General features: G+C 31.8%; 1 protein-coding gene across 1 annotated transcript; it reads right to left on the bottom strand.

Annotated features, from left to right (window-relative positions):
* Window positions 1-8,539: 8,539 nt before the first annotated feature.
* Window positions 8,540-12,434, bottom strand: LOC129290940 (uncharacterized). Its single transcript, XM_054928003.1, has 8 exons — window positions 11,807-12,434; window positions 11,564-11,689; window positions 11,276-11,434; window positions 10,918-11,066; window positions 10,755-10,797; window positions 10,234-10,248; window positions 9,797-10,140; window positions 8,540-9,328 (listed from the first exon to the last, which is right to left on the bottom strand). Exons 1-8 carry the CDS (start codon window positions 12,306-12,308, stop codon window positions 8,681-8,683), a joined length of 1,986 nt encoding a protein of 661 aa, XP_054783978.1. The 5' UTR covers window positions 12,309-12,434; the 3' UTR covers window positions 8,540-8,680.
* Window positions 12,435-16,309: the final 3,875 nt, after the last annotated feature.

Below are 16,309 nucleotides of genomic sequence, written 5' to 3'. Positions count from 1 at the left end.
AAAAAATGGATCACCCAATGTCCTGCGATTAGAATGAAGCTAACCGACGTTATCCTGTAATATGGGGCCCACATACCGGTCCAACTATCATGTGTAGATTTGAGTCAATTTTTTATCAAGAAAAAGCTACTCTCTCTCTCGATTCCGCACCATCAATTGCTGATGTCGTCTCCAGCAAAGTCTCCACCAGCGCCTCCAACAATAAGTTCTGTGCCAATAGCCTCTTGTTGGGTCGCTTTGAGATCGACAAGCTCCTCAGCCATTGCACCTTTGCCAAGGTCTACCATCAAGCATCCGACGTGTCCAACACCTCAATATCGTTCATCTCTTCGAGGTCATATCATTCTAACTCATCTCCACGTCAGGTTCTGCCACGTGAGAGGGTATTTCAAAGGGGTATTTCGATGGGAATGATTTCTTCAAGAACAAGACCTTCTTCCATGAACGATAGTAGGAGCGACGATGGGAGTGGGAATAACAATGATAATATAGTCAAAACTGTTGGGTTTTTTCCCTATTCCGATTACCTCTTAGCTAAGCACTTATGGGGATATGTTATGATGCAGCGATAAGAACTCAAGCTATCATTGTCCATTGATTGTCATGCCCCTCAAGTCTGATAGCCCACTCTGTATAATGGAAGCTCTATCTCGATCACAAACTCAAGGTATATAGTATGACTTTATTATTAAGATGGAAGCTCTATCTTGAACCATGCATGAATGAGTTTCTCCCAAGTCATATAGCACAGACGTTAATGGTTCTAAAACTAGTTTTAGACCTTTGTTCTTAGGACAAAAAACAGAGCACTTGCAAAACTTATAGTGATGTTCATTATTGCCCCTTCCCGCTCATTATGCAAACCCCTCTTTACATTCATCGAGCAAAGTTGGAGATGCTCGCCACCTTGTTCATTGATGCTAGCATCATTGATGTCTTCTTGCACTACCACTTTATTATTCTCAATTAAACAAGGTGGTACGTCCATGAATGATTGGACTTATTTGTTCACTAGCACTTTGGTGCACTTAGTTGCTTTGGTTCGAAAAACACAGACCAGTCTTCATTTTTTATGGGGCTTTTGAGTCTCTGTCTTTGTGCTGTCTAGCTAAGCTTGGCGAGCCACGTACAGCACCACTTGAAGCAGTAGGGGGGGGATTTTGTTTTGAGTTTTCATTTTGAAGGAGGTCCTTGACAGAGGAAGCTCGAAGGTCTCAACCTTTCTCACATTCCTCAACTTCAATGTTTTTGGGTCTCAGACCTTTTTGCAATTCCATGGCCACATCGAGGTTCTTAGCATTTGCAGAAGCAAAAGTTCAATGAAGATGGAGAGATTGAGGAAATAGGAAGACTCAATTAAATAAGTAATTCATGGGACCTTTTTATTTGAGTTGGGATGTTTTTATTGGTTAGTGTATGATAAGGTGGTCCCCACTTGCTGCCCTTTTATATATATATATATATATATATTTAAAAAAGCACGCCATAAAAGGGAAAAAACACATAAGATGACATATATGCAAACTTAATATCTGTTAGCTTCTTTTTAACGATAGGGCACCGGGCAATCTATTTTTAAAAATTTAAGGAATCGATTGAATTAAAGTAAAGTATATGACACTGAATACTCCTAAGGATATACTTTAAGTGCAAAAATAGAGTTTAACCCCATACATATACACACACAGATATATATGATTTTCAATCTTAGGACGCCCAATGAAACATCTTAATTCCACCATGAACAAGTCAAATATAAAGTAAGTAATGAGACATTCATCCTAACAACCACTAAGTATTGTTGCTTCTGCAGTCATGAGGGTGAATCATATTTTGGCCTACAAATGGACAAGAATTGTGCCATTAAAAAAACAATGGATCTTAACTCTAACATCCTTCCATTATATATATATATATATATAATATATATATATATATATATTCCTTCATTAAAAAATATAAAACTTGTTTTAACTAAATTACACCTTTAATAAATCAATAAATTGTCTTTAAATTAATATTATCTTTTCATCTTTACTACTCTTATTTAAAAAGATATCTTATTTAAAGATTAGAAGATAAATGATTGAGTAATTTATTTTTTAAAAAAATTTATTATTACATTGAAAAATAAAAATAATATAATTTAAAAAAATATATTTATTTTTAAACGAAAAAAATATTAGTTATTAAATTTAACTTTATTCTACACCTCAAATTCACTCATGCATGCTTAAACATTCTATATGGGAACCTAATAATCGATCAGGTACATCTGCATAGTTCTTTTTTTTTTTTTTATAGGAAGAAGTTTAGGTGAGTTGGTACATCTAAGTTATAATATATAGTATAAGATAGCAGTATAGATCATATTAGATTGTGAAGTAAGAGAAAAAGTGTTGTAGAAGAGAATTGATGAGTGGGTTTTGAGCCTTAAATATGCAGCAGCACAAAGGACGGGAGCCACGTCTGGCAGCGAAGTGAAGAGGGATAGAGGATCTGAGGCATAATGTTGGGTGGCCTTGATTGCATCGATCAGGTAATCTGAGGCATAATATCTCTACAGCACTGTTCCACTCTCCTTTCATCACATAATCTCACAGATACCTCACCATGTCCAAATTCCTCTGCCACATAACCTCTCTTCCATAGTGCTCTAATAGTCAACAATATTAATAATCACTGAGGATCGACGTAGTGCTTCCACATATATACATTGATTGCTAGAAGTAGACAAAGTCGATCATGTTGTATGTAAGCAGACAAATTAAGGACCAATGAGGGGAATATATTCCTTTCATCTTCTCCGCGAATAAGAAAAAAATGAGAAAAACTTTGACAACCCCGCCCTGGAATGATACCCAAATATTTACTCCTAATAATTAATGCGAATATTTTTTCATACATGACCATAATATTGAATTAAATTTAAATAAGGATAAAAAACTTTTAAAATTTGAAAGAAGGACTAATAGATTTGAAAATCTAAAAGGTTCTAGAAATTTGTTATTTTTATTCCATAATTCGCAACCCTAGGTTTGGACCCAAATGGCGTACTGGGCTTGGGAATATATCAACTAATTAAGACCCAACTCAGATGAAACCACATTGCAATTCACTGAGGGTGGACATTGGAGGTGTCTAATGAAACGCCTTGTTTTGGTGGAACAGCCCGACCAAGTCTTAAAGTTGTTTCTCCACTTCTCGAGAAACTTAAAGCACTCACCCTACCACTCTTCCTCAACGAGGTGCAACCACGATTCTCAAAATTGGTGTGAACAGTTATCACTCCTCTTAGCGGGTGAAATTCAAATTCGAAGGAGTGTGTTGTTGCCTTTCTTATAAAAAAGAAACGAGCGCATAATTGAACCTTTCTCTCTACAACTCCTACTTCAACACTCGACACAAATCAAAAGCCCCCTAAAAACTCAGTTGAACCAATGTCATTGCACCCTCGCTCAGCAAGACCCCAAACCTTCAGTCTAGACCTTCTAGGATTGTCACTTTACTTTTCCCTTTGATCAACAGAGCACCCCATTTACTTTTCAATAACACAACTTTGTTTTACATGCACACTTGCGTACTCTACTCTCTATCAATTAGCTTTAGTATTCTAAGAAAATTGTAGTAAAAGATCTTGAGAACTTTCAATCATTTCATACACTACTCTTTCGAGGATTGCAAATAAGGGTATATGAGCTTCAAACCTTGTTTCATTAGTTACAAATTAATAATAGAATGAAAGTAACAGATTTTTATTTCTTTTTTTTTTGTCCTTATTGAAGGGTAATTCGTCCTTACTTTGGATTTATAATTTTTTAGTTCTTATTTAAGTTTAATTTAATATTTTGGTCCTTTAATGCCACCCCCCTTAATTAGCTTGTTATTATTACTTCTTCTTTTTTTGCTGGGCAAGGTCTGTTGATCATGTTTTAAGAATGATCCGAAACATGAAACATGAAAAAGAAATATAAAGGGAGATGATCGAAACGAAGAAGTAATTGCTGGTCTTTTTTCCTTTTAACTTTAATTTCTTTCTGTCTTTTGAAAGGAAGCATATATATTGGGGAGACTGAAGAAAGTAAGCACAGTTAGCTTTAATTTTCCTTTTTTAGATGCGACAATGATACAATAAATGAAGAACATGGCTGGATTTACATTCCAAGCAAGTGACCGACAAAAAGAAGAGAAGTAGCTAGGGATTATCCCCGTACATTTGAGGTAACTTGCTTGGAACTTTTGTTAATGAAAATGGGACCCTGTTACTTCACTATGCTCGCTTTAGGAATGATGGGGGAAAAGTGGAAAAAAAAAAATAGAAAAGAAAAGATTTCAAAAATAATAAATTTTATTATCATTTTTAAGAGTTCTCCTTTCTAGTTTTCCCTCCTTCATAGTTTTCTTCCCGTTCAAAAAATTATCACTATTCTTCCATTCTAATTTATAATATACTTTTAAAAGTGATGGTCACTTGATATATCAAAATATAAGATATTTTAGCAAAATAAGATTTTATTAATTATACTTGTTTTAACATTACTCTTCATTCCTTGTTAATATTTCACAAATAAAATTATATTAAATTGATGGTAATTTTAAAATTTACATTTTTAATTTTTTTTAAAAATATTGTAAATTATGTATTTAATGAATTTTGTCAAAAATATCTAATAAATTAGAATGGTAGAAGTAATTTCTTACCAACTTCTATTCACCTATTAATCTGTTTTAATTGAATCTCTTAGCCCTTACATACACAAATCCTTAAAAACAATAGATAAACATTGAACAAATATTTTTTGTTTTAACTTGTTAAAATCATGCTGGTCTACTTCTTTCAATCTTTAAAACATAAGTAAACCTTGCAAAAAAAAAAAAATTGAAACCAATTTAGATAGACAGCTTTGTTTCTAATTTTTGAACTTGGGGTTAATTATATTCCTGGGGCCTGGGTTTTGTTCATTCATTTGAAGGAAAGCATATCTTCCCCTTGAACTGAAGAAAGGAAGCTTACCTTTAAAAAAAAAAAATCAAAGGAACCTTATTACTATGAACACTGAAATTGATTATCCTTTTTTGAAAGGAAGCATAGTTAATTATCCTTTCTTGTATGTAATAATTATACAATAGAATAAATGAAGAACATGGATTACATTGCAAGCAAAAGTGACAGACAAAACCAAAAAAAAACAAAAAGAAAAGTAGGCTAGATAGCTACGAAGCAATATGCATCCTGTATACTGAATTTGGATTGGCGCAAATTCACTCGTTTAATGAATGTTTCTTGTAATATGATAACAAATATTTAATTTAATCATATAATTATCAAATATTTTATCATATAATACAAAGAAATATCAACTTTTATTTTTTTTTTCAGGGGACCATATACTTGAGGAATATTCTGATTGTGGATGTTGTTGTAAATTTTGAAAGAAATATATATATATATATATATCGATGATTTTCAGGTGTTTACAAAGTCCAACAATCATAATTGATAAATTCATTGTGTCAGTAAGTCTAAACTTCTCACCAAGACCTAAATCGTCCTTGCACATTTGAGTTTGGCTGGGACTGGGAACTTTCGTAAATAAAAAATGGGACTTTATTACTTCACTACGCTTACCTTAATGTAACAACTACTTTGTTACCAACTTCCATTCACTTGTTAATCTTTTTGTTTTTTTGGCGAATTATTCACTTGTTAATCTGTTTTAATGAATCTCTAAGCACAAAGAATAATCAATTTCCATAGCAAAAGCCAAAAAGAGTGAATAATGCACTTTTTCAATTTTTTTATTAAATTACGTGTAATATTTCTTTTAGTCTCAAACTTCTGCTTAAATTTCTTCATAAATATTACTCCCTCCATCCCAAATTATAAAACTTTGTTGAAGGAGTTTCTCCATCTCAAAATATAAGACATTTTGGATAGATTAAGATATCATTAAATACACTAATTTTAATATTATCCTTTCTTTTTTATAATTAATTTCTATCCCTTCTCTTTTCAATGTATTAAATGATGGGTATTTGAAAAGTTTATATTTTTATTTTAAAAAAATAAAGTTGTTGAGTGTATTTAATGAGATTTATTGGTATGTGAGATTTTGCCTAAAAGTGTCTTATAATTTGAAACGGAGGGAGTATATACATAAATCTTTAAAACAAAAAGATAAATATTGAACAAACATTATTTCACTGGAATGCTCAAATATTCAAACATGAATATGAAATTCTGTTCCAGTAATATACTAGCATTGAACCACGACGGTCATATATTATCAGACTTGCATAAACTAGCACGAACGATCTTACAAAAGAAATAGGGAAATTATTAATAAAAAAATCTCAGACAGAATTTAATATCTTATAAAAACTTTTTAAGTAAATTAGATATATGCTTATTAAAATGATAACTTAATGTATTTATTAAAAATCCTTTTAAGAAATTAAATTTTTCCATGACCTTTTATTGATCGATATTCTCCCAAAAGAAATTGCAAAAGGAAAATTCTTGCAAATGGAAAGATAATGTCGGAAAAGCCTAAAGAAAGCCACGCAGCTGGAAAATAAGCTACGCTGTTTTTATGGGGTCTAGGATCTCTTTTATACTAAACTTGATCATTTTTAATGTTAATCCTTATTTCAAGCCAAAAAAAATGTTGATCTTATTGATTGGGCTCGAAAGCCTTTTAATTAATTATTTATTTTTTAAATTAAATTTTCTATTACTATATTACATACTTATGTTTCAAAGTATAAAATAAAATTTTTTAAAATTTAAAATAAGTAATTCAAATCATAATTTTAAATATAAACACATATTTTAAAATTTAAAGTTATTACAAAGGTATAAAACAAGAGAAAGGATAATAAAATTCTTTTGAACTATATAAATGATATTTTGGTCACTTGAAATGTCATAATTTCTCTGAAATTCTTAGAAACTTCTCTATCATTAAAAAATTAATATAAATAATTAAATTGTCTTTAGTTCAAATATCAATTACTCCTTTGATTCTATTTATAAGTAACTTTTAACATATTTTACTTGTATCAAAAAAACCTTAAAACTCATTAATTTTATCTTAAAATTTAATAAGTTTTTAACTTTACCTTTATATTAAATATACTACTTCAATGACATATTTTCTTTTTTCAACATTTAATGGTAGGTAAAATAAAAAATTTGTGATGAAATTTTAATGATGTGATTTATAAATAAGATTAAATTTTTTTTTCTCTGCCCTATGAATAGAACCAGAGAAAGTACTATCACAAATTTTATTTTAATACTCATAATTTTTCTTTTTAAAATTGTAAGAATTCAACAACAATTTATAAATATAAATTAAAGGTAATTTAATCACTTATATTAATTTTTTAATGATAGAAAGGTTTTTAAAAAATTTAAAAAATTATGATATTTTAAAATATTAAAATATTATTTACATAATTTAAAGAGATTTTATTATTATTTTTTTATAAAATATTATACTTTTTCAGCGTTAAAAAAAATTTGGACTTAAATAGAATGACTCGGCCCAACTTTTTAAGATTTAAAAGGATCATGTTTAAAAGTTTTTTACACTTGTTGGTAAAAAAAAAAAAAATCTTTTCACACAAAAACTAATTTCCAAAATCCAAGGCCGGAACAAAATAGGCTTTGAACATAGAGAATTGGGAAATAAATAGAACTGGAGAACGCCGCAGAATTGACTACAAGCCCTAAATGCTTCATGTCACGACCTCAGTCACGTGCTCTTCGCATGGTCCTCCATCTGGGCTCTCATTGTGGTCCAACTCGCTTGGGCTCAATACATCAACTTCCTAATTCTTCTTCTCCTTCATGATTTTTTTTTTTTTACTTCCTTCTATTTTTAAAACATAAATAAACATTTGTATGAAAAACATAAATAGAATGCTTGCCGTATGTTGTTTTTGTTTTTCGTTTTGACCTTTATGCAGTATGTTACATATGTTGGCGACCCCTCAAAGTTATAATCAATCCACTTGAATAGCTCAACTTAAGACATAAATTTAGATTTAGTTAGTTAGTGATACAAGTTCACTCACTCAATAAAATATTCTTTTAGACATTATTGTTTTTATTTCTTGAGCCGGGTGATGATCACTGAAATTTGCCATCACAAATTGGAATGTTCTTCATTTAATTTAGAGTACATTATATATGTTCCAGATCTCTAGTTTATGTAAATCACTCGTGTAACGATGACAAGGGTAGACCAAAGACAAGTGGGACATAAATAATTCTAGTGATTATTGTGAATTAATTTGCCTTTCCTACTTGGAAAGAAGAATAATTTAGTGAGACAATTTATTTGAATCTGTCCTTTATTAACCTTACACAGCATGGGAGAATGGTCAAGGAAAACACATACTTTATCCTTATTAAAGAGTATACAAATTTTAAAAATTAAATACTTCAACTTTTGACAACCTTCTCTATATTTAATGAGAACAAAAGGGTAAAGTCACAAAGATGACGCAAAAATTATAAAGGTACCCTATATATAAATAAGACTAAAACAAATATTTTTTTCTCATAATTCAAAATTCATCATCAAACTGGAAGGTACGTAATCATAGAAAAAGAAAGGCAAGAAAATAATTGATGTCCATGAATAGATGAAAGAAATTACCATAAATAATCCTACGTAGTTTTACTTCTCTTTTTGGGAACAGTCATGGTTATGCTTTCTCCCGCAAGCCTTGGCTGCGGCACAGTCGTAAAAGAGGCCACGAGAAGATCCCAATAGAGTGGAATCTGTACTAACGTGTAAAAGAACAGTGGCACGATGATCAAACTATACACCGGCATAACTCGATCCCTGATTCTGGGTTCAACTTCAAGTGAATGCGCCGAACAAAATGAGACCATTATTGAGACCACAGCGACATAAAACGACGTTAACGCAAAGCACAGTTTCAGCGGCAAGTTCCTACGGAAATCATCTGGTTGCTTCCGAGAGCTGAAAACGGCCAAGAACGCAGCCAAGGAAGTGATGGAGAAGCAAAACGAAACGAAAATGGAGACAACAAAAATGTTGAGTGCAAGTTGGCCTTCTAACGCTGGTCTTCCTGTATTGTCATTTGTGCCTCCAGGGACAGTGTACGATGTGGCGTAGGTAACTCCAGCAGTAAGTGCTGCAACAATGGAGTAAGAACTTGAAGTGTCCTTGATCCACTCGTTACTTTCTTTCAACAGTTTCTTGTGCTCTGCCACGAAGATCTCCTCCGGAGTGTCACCTTCCTTGTTTTCCATGGCATATAGATAAGCTGGTACACGTTCTTTCACATACTGTAATCCGATTAAGATACGCTATGATGTTAATGTTAGATGCTTATCACATAAAGAAATCTTGCATCTAGTAATTAGGAATAGGAGGTATATAAAAGAATATATAAAACTTAGGATGTGTCTAGTAAACTATTTTAGTAAAGTGTATATATGATACCAAGTGTTTCATTTCTTACATCAAATATACTTTAAATAGTCTATCTCATTAAAATAAATTATTTGGTTAGAAATATCCCGAACTTTATATATTCATAATCTGTCTTTTAATTTTTAGATGTGAGACTTTTTTACCTTTAACATCAAAACTTTCAAGATTCAGAAAGTAACAATGCAAGAAAGAGGACAACATGAGAAGAACATGGTAAACAGAATATTAGAGAAAGAAGTCCCATGTTTAGTAATTAAAAAGCATATTAAAAACATGTTATTAAAATTTGAGATATGTCTAATAAGCAAGTGTTTTTGTACCCGGTACCATTTGGCTTCGTATTGCATTTGCATTGCAGAGCCATGAACTTCCCAAGGCATGTGTTTTGGTAGAAATGCTGCCATGTGCAGAACATTATTTCCATCGGCATCAACATCTTCTATGAGGCTATCCCACAGTGGGTGTATCATTAATAACTTCAACACGTGGGTTTGCCTTTTCTGTACTGCCGTGTGCACCACGTTTCTCTTCTTTGGTTCTGTTTTGTCATATATCGCCACCGGCAGTTCTTCCAGGATTTTCTCCACCAGCTCCAGCAGACCGTACTTTGTTGCCACTAGTAATGCTGTCGATTTATGGTCTTTTTTCGAGGATGATGATTTTCCTGCCAATTAAGTGTCTTATTTTACTTTCAAAGTTCAACTCTTAACAAACGGTTCTAATTATCCTCTGTTGACATACATGTTAATTTATTTACCTTGCTCGTTAAGACCTGATATATTGTAAATTTGGTAAAGGACTATTCGAAAATAATTTGGAAGTGAAATTGGGAGATCAAATTATACCTCAAGTGAAAAAGTTTAGATATTTGGGAGCCATTATTCAAAATGATGGCGAAATCAGTGGAGATATTTTACTTAGAATTCAAGCTGGGTGGTTTAATTGAAAAAAAGTTAAAGAAGTTATTTGTGACCGTAAGGTGCCTAATAAACTTAAAGGAAAGTTTTATCGTACTACTATCAGACCGGCAATGTTATATAGTAGTGAGTGCTGGGCTCTAACGGGACAGTAAGAGCATAAAGTTGGAGTAGCAGAGATGAGAATGTTACGATGGATGTGTGGACATACACGTAAAGATAAAATTCGAAATGAGCACATACGCGAAAAAGTGAGGGTGGCACCTATTGAGAAAAAAATGGTAGAAAATCAGTTGAGATGGTTTGGGCATGTACAAAGAAGACCAAGGGAGGCACCAGTGAGAAGAGTGGAACATATAACTTTGAGTTCGATTAAGAGAAGTAGAGGAAGGCCTAAGAGAACACTCTTGGAAGTTGTTGAACGTGATCTCTTAATTAATAATATTTCTAAAAGCTTGATAAATGATAGAGCACAATGGCGTCTTGCAATCCATGTAGCCGACCCCACCTAGTGGGATAAAGGCTTGTTGTTGTTGTTGCTCGTTAAGACCTGATGGCCAGCGTGCAATCTGACTTTCATTTCCGTTGTACTTATACTCAGAATTTAGATGTAAAAGTTTTTCCATGATTAGCCTGCCCCATAGATGTTTCTCTTTTATCTTTTTTATTGACCCTTGTGTCAAACATGCAAGCCAAAGAAAATCGTCAACAACACAGCAAGCCAAAGTACGCAGATAGTATTAACAAGAGTTAAGTATACTAGAAGATGTTAATCTCTTTCGCAACATGACGAACTAAGGATCAAATCTTCGTAGTAACTAAAATACATGACTAGAATTGAATAACAAGTTAAAGCATTAAGATTGAGGAAGGCATGTGAACCTATCTTCGTAGTGATCCCATGGACATGGAGGCACTGTTCTGCTTTGGCATCATCGATCTTCAAAGAGTCAGAATTTCCTACCTCCACATCCTGATTCTGAGTTTCATCATCGTTTTTCAGCTGCTCTACACCCAAGTCTTCACTTAACAAACAAGATACTGAAATAAAGTCATAGCTATAGCGATCACTTAACCTAATTATCAAATACTCTGCACTTAATTAAGGCAAATGTTATATAATGTTCTTACACCAGTAAAAGAGTTCTTGGAACCATGTTAAGCGTGTACCGCTTTTGAAAGCTGATGGAACAGAGGCAAGCACTTGAAGAGGCGTGATTCCTTCCTTGTTCTCAAAGCTAACAATGTTCTTTTCACCATCACCACCGTAGAGACTAATTATTTTATATGCCAATTCTAGCAAGACCAAGTTTGCACACACAGTACTATGTTAGAAATCAATTACTCGAAAAAGCTTCAGACTAATTATATACTAAATGAATAAACATGAACTAATTAACTTCCATGACATACCAAAGTATTCTCTCTGAATGGTACAGTGAAGTATAGTATCTCCATTTTTCCTGCTGATTGTGGCGATCTTCTGACGGCAAACAGAATGAAGATACATAAAAGTATTAGTGTGACCGTTAAGAGCAGCTAGAAAGAGAGGTGTCTCTCCCTCATTGTTAAGCTCAAGAACAAGCTTTTCATCGACTTGTATTATTCGTTGACAGATAGAGGTTGAGCCACGAGAGGCAGCACAGTGCAAAGGAGTATCGTGTTGCTTGTTCTTGGCCGCGATAATCTCCATGGAAACTTCTGGGTTGTTCTTCACAATATGATCAATGAGGCCTATAACAGTGGCCTCTGGTGCGTCAAGAGTGATAGCCAAGTGCAGTGCATTGTCTTCGGATTTGGTGATCTTGGTGGGCTGAATTTGTGGATGATCCCTGAATATCTCCGCCACTTCCTTCCACTTTCGTCCAAACACGGCTCTGTCTAGTTCATGCTTTGCTGCAATATCAGAACCCATTAATTTCCTTCTTGAACTGCTACTGATGTGGAACCTCAACTGATTGTTGGCAATTAGGCAGCTATCATGAGCAGAGAAGTTTGATTGCCAGCTAGTTTGTAACACAAATTCATAACCCCAATTATCCTTGTCTATTCATACTACTCATATATCATGCTAGCAGAGTAGTCATCACTTTCTTGTAATACAAGCCATATATAGAATGTTACTTTGAAAAAAGAAGAAAGCAAATTAAATTCAACCATTGTTTGTCGTACCATTTTGCTGAATACAAAGGGCATCAATAAATAGTCAATATAATGGCCTTGAAGAACTGGGCGAGAATAGAAATTAACATCATGTAATTCAATGATCCATTTAGAAAGATTAAGTTAACAGAAAGAAAAGCAAAATTCAATGACACGTTTCTTTTCTTTATTGTGTTTCACGACTCTCTCTATGGTAATTTGTTACAAGAATATCTTTGGGACATGGTGTATGGAGAGCTAATATATATATATATATATATATAGTATATGTATTGCCAGTATAACCCTTTACTTACAAATTATAATTAATGAGTAATACACAGTGCTATTGAATAATATAAATACACATATAAAATAGGTATTGGATAAATTATTTAATTCATGCCCCCTAGTAGGCCTAGCTTCTATCAAATAATTAAATTTAAATGTTAGGGAAAGTTCCAAAGTTAATAGCTGAAGTTTATTTAAAATTTATCAAATAAAATTTTGTCCAGGTTCCCTTTAGAAACACTGAACTTAAGCTTTTATCTGATTTTTGTAAGGCAGGTAAATTTGGGATTCATGAGTTTAATTAAGAGGGAGGACCACAAACAATTAAAAAACAGAGAAAATAGATAAGTTAGGTGCTTAAAATCTATAAAATTTATGTTTAGAAAGCGCAGAAAGAAGATTTTAATTTGTAGGATATAATTTTCACAAATTTTAAGAAATGTCAGTGCATTTGGTTTTTGGTTTTTGTATGAAAGATTTATGTAGGTCATGCAGTTAAATTATGTGTATGTATTTATGAGAAATATTTAGGTAGGCTGAACATCACGTCATTTATAATCTATGTAGTTAAAATATTTCAAATAATCTAAATAAAAGATTGTGTGATATTTTTTTAATTAATTTTATTTTTATAACAGAAAACACATTTGATTTCTCACTTTTTTCTTTTTATTTTCATTAATATTAAAATAAATTTATATTTAATGCCATTTATGTAATATGTTTTTATTGGACAGATTATAAATAATATGGTATATCCAATTTATCTAAGTATTTCTCATTTATTTATAATTTATTTTTTATTTTTATGATAATTAACTATATATATGTTTTGAAAATGAAAGATTCCATTTACTAAAATCACGAAGTCTTGAGGTCCATATATCATTTTGCATACTCTCATTTTTTTATTGTTCTTTTCTTGATGTAAGAGAAAGGTAAAAAGACTCGATGTGCCTTTTGTTTGTGCCACACTTTAATAATAAATAAAGTTACGTAACATATTTAGGTGGAATCTAAGCATTAAAATTTGTTCATATATATATATATATATATATATATTTCTTCCTTTTTCTTTTTCTTTTTCTTTTTATCTGATGCTTTTAGCTTTCTTATAACGTAATATTCCATATTCTTGATTTATGGTATCATTTTTTTGCGTTCAAAACGGAAACGAATTAGAGCCTATTTAGCGACCTATTTAAAAATAGTTTTTTGTTCTGAAAAACAAGAAAATGAAAAAACTTGTTTAAAAGTGTGTTTTCTATTTTCTGTTTTGAAAAATAAACAAGTTAAAAATTGTAACATCTCTTAAATATTATGTTACTTTTTGTTCTGAAAAAATAGAGAAAATGTTTATCATACTTTTATTAATGACAATTATGTTAATAAAATAAATTATTCTTTCACTATTTATTTCATCAATTTATACATGTTTTTCAAAATGATAATTCAATTTTTTTTTCATTTTTTTGGTTTCCAAAACTTGTTATGAAAAACAAATCTACAGAATTGTTTTAAAAACATAAAAATAAAAAATAGAAACAAACAAACCTTAAATACTCTCGATGAAAAAAGAAGAGAAAATTGAAAGAAAGACAATCTTCTTCATTTAATAATTTTTGTGTTTTACCATTCCCTTCCCTTTCAGATTATTTCGGTTTTCTTCTCTTTAATTTATCACTTAAATCGAAGGAAACATGTGGGTGTATATATTTCTACACACTATGTTGATCTCTTTTGAAATCGAGTTGAGTTGGAAAAAAAAAATAATAGGATGAAAAAAAATTAAACAATCCAAATTCAAATTCAACACGAAAATCTAATTTAATTTGTTAGCACATAAAAATTTGAATGAACAGAAGAATATGAACGTACTTCATTGACGATTATCATTGAAAATCCTTCAACTTAAGTTTGAAAGACACACAACAAATCTAAAAAAATATTTCGAGATATGAAACATGAGGCAAAGACTTATGCTAACATCTCTCTTTAAGGAGGATACAGCAGCCTCCTTATCCATCTCTAATGCAATATGATCAATGTCATTTATATAGATTTTAGGGTTACCAACAACTAATTAATTAAGTAATTAATACTAATTACCTTAACTAATCCAACAACATAAGCAGTCACAGATAATGTCAAAAAATAATTTGATAATAGGTTGGTTTTGGTTAAAATTAATTTAAAGGGTGCTTGTTACATTGTTTGTGATTGATGTTTGAAGTGGGCCAGGGGTACGTGTTTTGTGAATATGGATCATGTTTAGAAGTTTCTTTGAATAACATGTTAAGGGTTTCCGTGATCTCTTTGATGAAATGAAGAATAGTGTTTTTTTTTTAAATTGCTCACAGTATGCTTCTATTGAAAATATATAATTCTACTCAAAGTATGGTTGAATATTATATATAAGTAACTCTTTCAATAAGAATTTAAATATTAATTCACCGGATTGACCCATTTCTCTAAACCTATCCCCCCGTTAATGAAGACACTGATTCTAGACAAATTAAATTCTTAGGGTAGAAGATATAGAACATTATCTGGGGGGATCTTTTTAAATAAACATGATTATCTATAAAATTCTACCTTTTTCTATCATATCAAAAAATTATTCTTGATAAATATAAAAAAATAAAATAGCAAAAAAAAATTGTGTAGTTGGGATTTAGAGGATTTAATAAGGAGGACCACAAAGCAGTTAAAACAAGAGGTAAGATGGACCAATATCATGAAACAAGAGAGCGAAGGAGATATGCATCCGTCCTTGCAGCAAAAACGAGATACAATGAAATAATGCTTCATTTTCAAAAAGTAGATTTTGCAACAAATTTTAAAACAACTTTCAGGCTTCTGCATACATACAAGAAGTCAAGATAGAGAAGCAAGATGATAAAAAATAGCACAAAAAACAAATATTGCAGGATCGGGAGAAACATGCATGCTTGGCTCGATCTAAATAGTAACATTGTCTTCCACGTACCTTGACTGAGCCTCGTTGGAAAAAGTGGCTTTGAAAGATTCCAGTACAGTGGAATCTGTTCATAAGCGTACAAGCAGAAGTATCAACATCAAGCTCAAAGAAATGCGCAGCGCAGAGAAGGAGATCAACAAGGAGACAGCGGACAGATAGAACGTACGTAGTTAAGCCAAAACAAACCTTCAGAGGCAAGCTTCGAAGATAATCATCAACGCGTTGCTTTCGAGAACTAAAGAGTCCTTATGTCGTGTTCTGCGAAGAAGATCTCATCTGGTGTGTCACGATCATTGTTTATGTTAGAACTGATGAGGTAAAGCTGGCACGTACTTGAAACAAGATTATGTTTATAATATAATTAACGTTAATCACAAGAAGAATGCATCCATGTGTGTTTTCAATATTTTTACCTTCTCGCATAAGCAGTGGAGCCGCGTGTATTTGGGTGGCATATGCCCCGACAAATGAAAAAAATTACTTACATAGAAATGAGATATTGG

The sequence above is a fragment of the Prosopis cineraria genome, unplaced genomic scaffold (genome assembly GCF_029017545.1).
Source record: "Prosopis cineraria cultivar Desert tree isolate PC_DT_omini unplaced genomic scaffold, ASM2901754v1 PC13, whole genome shotgun sequence".
Classification (NCBI taxonomy): Eukaryota; Viridiplantae; Streptophyta; class Magnoliopsida; order Fabales; family Fabaceae; genus Prosopis; species Prosopis cineraria.
This window is presented reverse-complemented; position numbering and strand designations above follow the sequence as displayed.